We start from the raw sequence: 10,000 nt of genomic DNA, 5'->3' as shown, positions 1-10,000 counted from the left end.
TTCTTATCTTCTACTGTCTTTATTGCCCCTGCACACACACACACACACACACACACACACACACACACACACACACACACACACACACACACACACACACACACACACACACACACTGTTATGCACACGCACAGCTTTCTAAGCTTGTTTCCTCTGTTACAGTGCTGGCCATAACTCTAGTGCTTGTTAGAGAGTGCATAGTGCATCTTCCTCTGGTGTCTGGCTCAGTTTGTGATGTCTCTGTCATCCCGACTCTCACTGTCAGAAAAGCACCTCATGGACATATACAGAAAGTGTGTCTGTGCTGGGAGATGGAATATTAGGCTGCTGTTTGTGCTCTGCTTTTCAAGCACCAACACTGTGCAGGGATGATGCGCACACACACACACACACACACACACACAAATGCACAAAGACAGACCATTCATCGAATTTGAGATAACTCTGATATTGGTATCTTGGTCTGTGCCTCTGCACACACTGCACACATCACACACACACACACACACACACACACACACACACACACACACACACACACACACACACACACACACACACACACATCCAAATACACAAAGACAGCCCATTCATCGAATGATATATTCTGATATTGGTATCTTGGCCTATGTCTCTGCACACACACACACAAACACACACTCACTTTTAAACAGCCCCTGACTGGTGGTGTTGTTTACATTACATCCCATTCTCTCCATCTCTGTCTCCATCTCCACAGTGAGCATGACGTGGGAGAGGACGACATCTACGACTGCGTCCCCTGCGATGACGACGGCGACGACATCTACGAGGATATCATCAAGGTGGAAGTCAGACAGCCTATGGTAAGACCCATGAACACACATAAACACACACACACACACACACACACACACACACACACACACACACACACACACACACACACACACACACACACAGAAACGAGAGGGAGAATTGGAGACATAGAGAGAGAATGGGCCTCATCTATCATGCATTTACGCCAGTGAAAAATTTACTGTCTTCTCAGATATGAGAATGAGAAAAGTACATTTTAAGTGATGCTAAAATTAACTAAGAATACAGTATATCATATCAGTATGAACCATGATGGAAATTGAATTGTCTGGTGTCTGTGTGTACCCAATATTTTTATGCTTTTAAGAAAAATTTTGCACTGGTGTGCCTATCGTGTGGCTGTTGAGACGTGAGTTTGTGTTTGAACAAGTGCGTGAGTGTGTGTGTGTGTGTGTGTGTGTGTGTGTGTGTGTGTGAGACACGTCTCATCTCATCGTAACGCTGTACTCTGGTGCCCTTCTCTGCTCACCTGTGCCGCTTTGCCTCCTCTTTTACGCTGCAGATTCGATACATGCAGGTGAGTTTCTGCCAACTTTGACCCCCACCCCACTGAGTGCCACCCCCCCACCCCACCCAACCCAATCCAACCCAACTCCCCTCAACGTGTGTGTCCTGTGCTGCCTAACACCGGGTGTCCTGTCCCCTAGTCCCGCTGTCCACTAACCCCGCTCACCCACCCCCTTTCGTTACCCCCCCTACCCCACACCCAGTAGCTCCTAAATCCTTGTAGAAGTAGTCAGACGTCTCACCAATATCACCTGCTTCTTTTCCTCTCTTTGTCAACTACCAGCCATTATTATTATTATCCTATTACTTCATAGCAGCCGTATTCTAACTGTGTGATATGCCATTATGTAATACAGCTAGTGTGGTTTAGTATAATATGTTATAAATGCACTATGCAATTTCACCTGCATCACATCTAGATGATGAAATCTATGTTTTCTATTTTTCATTTAATAAACAGAACAGATGCTAATAATAATAAACATCTCTTCCATATAAATAAATGTCAGTGCACAGTATGGGGATGGTCTCTGCTGTGCCAATTACCATATTAATAAACAGAGGCAACAGTTTAGCTCCTATGCTTGGGCCAGGGATAAGCCTGGCTTTGGTTGTTTTCAGCGTCTTGTAACAAGCCCTGGCTCTAAGCTCCTTTGAGTCTCACCAGTTCTTTCTCCAGAGCATGGATGACAACAGAGGATTGGTGGCAATTAACCAAGACCTTTAAACACAGGAGATACTAACACACTGGGACACATGTGCACACACACATACACACACACTGGATGTGTGTGCTACCCCGTCATCGTACTCTCATACAAAAGTGTGTGTGCGTGTGTGTCTGTTTGTCTGTCTGACTGTCTGTTGGTGCCAGGATGTGTGTGTGTGTGTGTGTGTGTGTGTGTGTGTGTGTGTGTTTTCTGCTCGTGCCATGTTAATTAGTGGGGGTAGTATTGGGTAATCTGTCACTCTGGGCAGCCCTTAGCTCTGCTCACACCCCTGCCAGTTCCCAGCTGGAGCTGGACGTTGTTTGTTGTTGTTTTTGTTTATTTTTGTTTTGTTTTTTTCTCTGGGCAGCAGACTGCAGCTATCATGACCTCAGTGAGAGGCCAGTAGAACAGCCACACATGCTTGTTTTATCTGCTTCCTTTGGAGTTTTAATTGCTCTTGGATGCTGCAGCGTCCGGCGTTAACATTGCTGCCGGCCCTTCATCTTTCATGTCAGACGTATACTGTACTGCATGTCTATTAGTTTTACTGTCAATCTCCCTCTTTTCCTCTCTCTCTCTCTCTCTCTCTCTCTCTCTCTCTCTCTCTCTCTCTCTCTCTCTCTCTCTCTCTCTCTCTCTCTCTCTCTCTCTCTCTCTTTCTCTCTCTCTCTCGTTTTTCTTCTTTGTGTGCCTATCTATCACACTGTGTCAGTCTGTATTTTCCTATATTTTCTTTCCTCTGTTCCTCCTCTTTTGTCTTTTCTTCTTTTATCTGTTTATTTTTCTTTCCCTCGCCATCTTTGTCTTTCTGTTTTGAAGACCGCTGTGCTTGCACACACGTCTCTCTCTTTTCCTCTCTTTCTCTCTCTTTTTCTCTCTCTCTCTCCCTCCCTCTCTGTCTGCCTGTCTCAGCCCCCACTCCCTAATGGTTGTGTAATGCTGCTAGAGGAGTCTGGGTTCGCCCTGGCCCCAGATGTTTGCGCCGGCGTGGGCACAGATGTTCATCAAAGCCCTGCCAACAGCTAGACACGGACCCCACCAACCACGCCTCCCCCACCCTTATGTCACTACCCTCCCACCCGCCAAAAATCACCCAGCGTCGTCGCGGCAACAACACCGCAGCAATTACGCCCCAATCACCCCGGCGGCCTTACGCTGGCCAATCAGCCCCGTTCGTGGGATGCGCTTAATTGGCACGTTTTATCAAAAGCATATTTTGGGCCTTTTTCTATTATTTCTCTTAAGTCCCAGACAGGGGTAGGTCACGGGTGGATGTGAAGTGGCACGGCCAATGCAGTCCAAAAGCTTTGTTTTGGTTTGGTTTGGTTTCAAAGGCACGATTGGATTCTGGGTAGACAAAACAAACCCAGTCCACTCTGCCCCTCCCCTGTGAGCTGGCAGCTTCAACATCCGATGCCCGTATGTGCCTGACCACACAAAAGCCTCGTCCTAAATAAGACACCGGGGGAAAAACAGCTCTATTGTGTGTCTGGCACCCGTGGTCAACCACGTCTTACGAGACGTCAGCGAAACGACGGGCGACGGCCAGACATCGGGATGCAGACACGCACGCACGCGAGAGAGGCCCGTGGCGGGTGACATGGCTGTCATGTTGCCAGTCTGGCCCGAGCGTGTGTAACGTGAGGTGTGTGTTGTTTGTGTGTTCTTGTCCTCGTGACTGGTGGGGTGTTGTGACATGTCGTGTGTGTTTCTGTGCTTGGTTTGTCTGACGCAGAAAATGGGCATGTCGGAGGACGACAAGCGCAACTGCTGCCTGGTGGAGATCCAGGAGACGGAGGCCAAGTACTACAAAACACTGGAAGACATCGACAAGGTGGGTGGAGAGAGAGAATAACAGAGAGAAAGAGAGAGAGAGAGAGAGTAACCGAGAGAGCGTGAGAGAGACTGACTTTTATGTTGCCTTTAATATCAGTCAAAAGCACACTGACAGTGTAAACACAAACAACAGTCCAATCCCAGTCCAAATAAGAAGACTCCACACACGCCCAAAGAGCAAGAGCGAGATTAAAATGGAGATTAAGAACCAAAGACGAGAGCCTGAGGGGATGATGTTGACTAGAGTAGCAGAGACTAGGGAGATGAAGACATTAAAGCTGCTGAGGCAGAAAAAGGGGACGCAAATAGTGATGTTGCAGAAGCAGAAGTATGAGTTAGAGAAGAGAGATGGAGGGAGAAGGGAGAGGTGGAGATGAAGAGAGGTGGAGAAAAAGATGTGTGAAAGAAATACGGAGGAGTAACGGAGAGAGCACATGACAGATCCAAAAAGTAAGAGAAAGAGGTTTTACTCCTCTGGGATGGGAGTGGTGTGATGTCAGAGCAGAGTGATAGGTTGTGTGTGTGTGTGTGTGTGTGTGTGTGTGTGTGTGTGTGTTTGAAATGTCAGCAGTGGGCAGAACCACAGGGAAACATAAATGTCAGCAGCCCAGATCAATGTTATTGGCAGCTCCCCAGGGCCTCTCACGCACACACACACACACACACACACACACACACACACACACACACACACACACACACACACACACACACACACACACACAGCAAAGATAGAAAGCCACACTTAATTGAGTTGCATTTAAATGGTAACCAAAGCACTGATCTAAACAAACATAGATATTGGGTACATGAGCTTTTTCACATACGACCAAAGTGTGTGATGACACACACACAACTAGCAAACTGTTAATTAAAGTTGATCACACTCCTGTGCACTCATAGTCCCTCTTTTCTTTCTCATTTCTCTTCCTCTCTCCTCACACACCCACACACAGCAGCCACTCACTAATTAAAGGGGCACATATTTGCAGGCACTCTCTATTATATTACTGCTCCTTTCTTCTCTCACCCACACACATCCATACGCTGACACCTGTAATGCATGAATGCACACACACACACACACACACACACACACACACACACACACACACACACACACACACACACACACACACACACACACACACATACAGACAGACATCTACACATACTCTCACACCTGTAATGATGCTGAAAAACACATGCTCTCTCGCTCTCTCTCTCTCTCTCTCTCTCTCTCTCTCTCTCTCTCTCACTCACTCACTCACTCACTCACACACACACACACACACACACACACACACACACATACACACACACAACACAAATTAAACACATCTCCCTAAGTAGATTAGTTTAGCAGACAAATGAGTGTAATGCTATTGAGGACTCCCACCGTGGGGGACATGAAACTGCCTGACTGCTCCCTTTATGGCAGAGGTGAGCCCTGATGTTTGCTTAGCTAAGTAAACAAAAAGCCCCCTCACCACCACCGCAGCCCACCACACACACACACACACACACTCCAATTACATGTCGACAATCAGGACACGATCACATTGTCTCTCCCTAATCGAGTTTAACGCGCTGCCGGAGCTCTCACGTGCAGGCAAGGCGGCCTCTATCATTACATTTTAATTGCAGTGGCATGACTCGTGCATTTTTCATGATTAAGATCATCGTGATTGGAGAGGGTGCAGGTGACACACTCCCATCCAGAGTCCATAGCTTGTGAATCTTACAGTGCTGGAGAGGAGGAATAAAAGCATTCTTAAAAATTCTCAAGTGGATACTTGAAATGTGTTGCTCCATGAATAATCTAAATATAAAGAATTATGGATGCACAGGCAAGCCTGCATGAACAGTGTTTGGATATGGGTCTGTGAAAACACTAGATATGATATTCTTGACAACAAATCTGTTGGTTTTGAATGGTCTTTTCTGGGCCTTCACAAGCTCCCAGAGTGCTTTTTGTTGATGAAACCACAGTATTGGCCCCAGAATGTTAACAATAACCATTTTTGGCCCCAGCTGTGGCACAATTTGCTGGGGCACCTGCACCATACGCCAGCGACCCGGGTTCGATTCCCGCCCCGTGGTCCTTTCCGGATCCCACCCTTGCTCTCTCCCCCATTCACTTCCTGTCACTCTCCACTGTCCTATCATTAAAGGCATAAAAAGCCCCAAAAATATATTTTAAAAAAATGTAAAAAAACAATAACCATTTTTGAATTTTGAACTTGAGGTAGCCAAGGTTAGACTTGATGAATATACAAGCAGACACCCGTCCTGATATCTGCCAGGTGGATGAGCCGCCACTGGAACTGGAGTCCAAATTCAGCTCCCGCTCTCCCTCTCTCTGATCTGAGACCAGCCAGCGCCGGCTCCGTCACCTCAGACAGCCCCATTTTAGTTCTTCCCCTCGCGGCTGATGCCGAGTTATCACTTTGCGCTCATCAAAAAGCCGCCGCGGTAACTCCGTGTGACTTCTCTGGCGCTGCTGCCGCGGTAACTCCGTGGCCTGATTCACACCAGCGCTCTCCTCCATCTCTGTCTCTAACTCCACCTCCTTCCTCCACACTCTGCTGCCTCCTCCGCCTCTTCCCCTTACAGTTCAACACCAGCCACAGACAGACAGAGCTTGTGATTTTAGATTTTACTCATTCTATGTGTACATGTAACTGAGCTTGGCAATAATGTTGCTGAAACGTTCATGCCACTAAAGCTTTCTTGAATTGAACTGAATTGAATTTAGTGTAGTAGGCCTTTGAGCAGTCTTGCAGACAGGAACATGAACTCTCAGGTGAGTTTTATTCAAGTGTGTTAGAAATTATTTGGTGTTTGAAACCCAGACCGTCAGGTGTCAGGCGGGTGGGCACTTGATTTGAATCTTTTTGATTAGACAGCCGAAGACTAGAAACCTGTCATAAGTCTTCACGATAGCCTGTGTCCAGTGGTATGACAGCATCATTGTTATGACATTCCTACCAGTACTTGATGCTGTGACAGCTTATTAGCATGTGAAAAGATCTACAGTTCTGAGAGCTGCTGGCTTGACTGACAGTGACCATTTTAACATGCCATCTGCCAAGACTTGTTTAGGACTTGATTATTTCAGGCTTATGATGGATAGGAAAGGATACTGGATGGTTAGAACAGAGTGAGTTCTATGAGAACTTATGTTCAAAGCTCCCACAGCAATTACCGGTATATTAATGCACTGACACCTTAACGAAAACACATCCAAGCACACAGGGATATGCTCTAGCACAAGGACACACACTTTTATTCTACTAAACCAAGGCCTTTATGCACATCTCTCTGTAAAGGTACAGAAGTTCTCTACAGCACTGGGTATTCACCTTCACATATTCACACACACACACACACACACACACACACACACACACACACACACACACACACACAGAGAGGGAGAGAGAGAGAAGTGTGTGTGGTATGTGATGAGAGACAGAAAGTGACTGAAAGGTCTATTCTTGATCTCCCAACAGAACTACATGATCCCACTGAAGCAGGTGCTCAGCCCTCAGGACATGGAAGCTATCTTCGTCAACTTAGAGGTAAGTACACACACACACACACACACACACACTAGAGTTGCCCCCACCTGGTACTCTTTCTCTCCCCTCACATCACCAATCATCATCCTTTATATATATATATATATATAGTCTGATTTTTTCTGCTAGAATACATAAAATGCACACATACACACACACACAAACTCACACACACAAACTCACACAAACTCACACACACACACACACACACACACTCACACTCAGAGAGAGAAAGACTGGAGGAATGGCTCTGAATAGAGCAGGTGCTGTGTTCTAGAGCTGAGGACCCTTGTGGCGTGTCAGCCTGTGAAGTTATTTAAAAGTCATTTAGGAGGTGTTCCAGATATCAACAATGATGAATGAGGCCTAATCTAATCAAAGTGGTTGCCAAGCAGCGTCTGGACAGAAGGTGTGTGGAATGAACTGGATTCTGTGAGACTTGAAATAAATGCCCAAGTGGCAGCCACTTCAGTGCAGAGAGGAATTCTGCTGTATACAGTGCTTAAGCTCAGACTCTCACTCAAATCAGTGTGAAGACTCATATGCCCTGAATTGTTGCCATATTAAACACATTTAAACACATCTAATTAAGAAATATGGCACGAGTGAGATGTGCATATACGGCTGAACCACAGTCGTGGGTACATCCCTTACCAAGGCCATGATCACAAGTGCCATATTGCTATTATACAACAGTTCCACGCACAACTAATCAAGTTGAAAGACATCAAATTGTGTTTTTTTATCGTTCATTTAGAGTTTTGTGCATTCATCCTCCGCCCCTAAATACTTACAATCAATGCTCTTGGCGTGTGCTGTCATCAAGCAACGGAAAATGTCACACTGCAGCCAAGTTGAGTGAGAGAGGCACAATAATAATAATTTGCACAATAGTTTGTTTACTCACTTGTCCTCACGTTACATGTTAATTCTGAACATTGACACTAATCCATTCACGCCAATTTTTCACTCTAGAATTGTCAGTTATGACGTTTAAAGTCACTGAGCAGTATACAATCACTGCTCTTGCTTTGAGGGAATGGAATGTTTGCATCAGACAATTCAATGCAAAATGAGGAGTGAGATATCGCCACTCATCTTGTCTCATGGATAGCCTGTCGTCCAATCAGGATTTATAAATAGCGTGGCCGGAGCTAACTGTTGTATAGTCATGTATATCTGAATTTATTTTTAGTTTATGCTGGTAAGGTTTTAGTTTATGCTGGTAAGATTGATTAGCAATGATTCCTTAGCCAACATTAATAAATACCGTATTCAATAAGGAAAAGACTTAACTGGATTTGACAATATTTGCCATTTAATCAAACAGAAATTTCTAACAGTTAATGATTAAATAATTGACATGGGGTTGAAGGATTCCAGAAAGAGATGCGGTATATGTAAGGATGGTGTTCTCTCTCTCTCTCTCTCTCTCTCTCTCTGTGTGTGTGTGTGTGTGTGTGTCTCAGGATGTGATCAAGGTCCATGCGGCGCTGCTGAGGGCTATCGACCTCAACATGGTGACCGGGGGCAGCGGTCTGGGCAAGATCTTCCTGGACTTCAAGGAAAGGTGAGACCCTCGTGCTGACCTCTTGGCTTGTGGAACAGTACTAGTGTTGGGCTTGCTGTAGCTCGAATTATGTTCTCTTTGAGGAAGGATGCAGTGTACAATAGCCCAACCTGTCAAGGGTCAACCTATCTCTTTTGTTTTTGTCTCTGAAACGACATAGTAGGCATATAGTAAATTCCCTGCTTGGTTGGAACTACCAGATGAAAGGTTCTTTGCAGGATCTTTCCCATTTCTTGTTGTCTACCAGGTTTATTTCCAAGTCTCATTCTGATGTTCATGTTCTTTGCAGAACCCTTCCTTGCCTGTACATGTGAACACCAAGCTATAGAGAACCAGGCCCGTTGCCATACCATTAAAGAAAGAGAGCATCTCTCTCTTTCTCTCTCTCTCTCTCTCTCTCTCTCTCTCTCTCTCTCTCTCTCTCTCTCTCTCTCTCTCTCTCTCTTTCTCTTTGTCTGCTTGCCATTGATTGCCATGTTAGTGCACTGCATGACCACACACTTGACTCATAACTAACAGAGATGTTGAAGTGTTTACTGCTCCGTAATGGAGCACAGTGTCAATCACTGCACACACACACACACACACACACACACACACACACACACACACACATATGAAATCCACCCCGACCCTCTGGGAGTGCCGTCGTGATCGGTAACGGCACGCGTAGCCTGTCGCGGTCATCTGGGCGAGTGTCGGGGCGATGCTCATGAGGAGTGCGCGTGTCTGCCTGGTCCCTCTGAGGCCTCGGCGGGCACGGACGCTCGCACACTCGTGCACTCGTACGCTGTGGCTCTCATCTCCAGCCGAGTGGATCAGTTCACAGTCTAGCACCTCCTCAGAGTGGGCATCGATGAACTCAGCTGTGATGATCCCTCCCTCTGAACAAATCACTGCACACACACACCACACACACACACACACACACACAC

At 46.1% G+C, this 10,000-nt stretch overlaps 1 protein-coding gene across 7 annotated transcripts in view; it reads left to right on the top strand.

Moving 5' to 3' along the window:
• The window catches only part of vav2 (vav 2 guanine nucleotide exchange factor), a 204,356-nt gene that overhangs the window by 158,906 nt on the left and 35,450 nt on the right, over positions 1 to 10,000 (top strand). For 5 of the 7 annotated variants that reach the window (XM_042059062.1, XM_042059063.1, XM_042059064.1 and 2 more), the window contains exons 5-9: positions 740 to 845; positions 1,361 to 1,375; positions 3,811 to 3,909; positions 7,427 to 7,495; positions 8,965 to 9,065. In XM_042059062.1, coding sequence (XP_041914996.1) covers positions 740 to 845; positions 1,361 to 1,375; positions 3,811 to 3,909; positions 7,427 to 7,495; positions 8,965 to 9,065 — 390 coding nt within the window. The remainder of the gene's footprint in view (positions 1 to 739; positions 846 to 1,360; positions 1,376 to 3,810; positions 3,910 to 7,426; positions 7,496 to 8,964; positions 9,066 to 10,000) is intronic. The other 2 variants (XM_042059065.1, XM_042059067.1) reach the window with 1 other exon arrangement.

Source organism: Alosa sapidissima, chromosome 13, assembly GCF_018492685.1.
Source record: "Alosa sapidissima isolate fAloSap1 chromosome 13, fAloSap1.pri, whole genome shotgun sequence".
Lineage (NCBI taxonomy): Eukaryota > Metazoa > Chordata > Actinopteri > Clupeiformes > Clupeidae > Alosa > Alosa sapidissima.
This window is presented reverse-complemented; position numbering and strand designations above follow the sequence as displayed.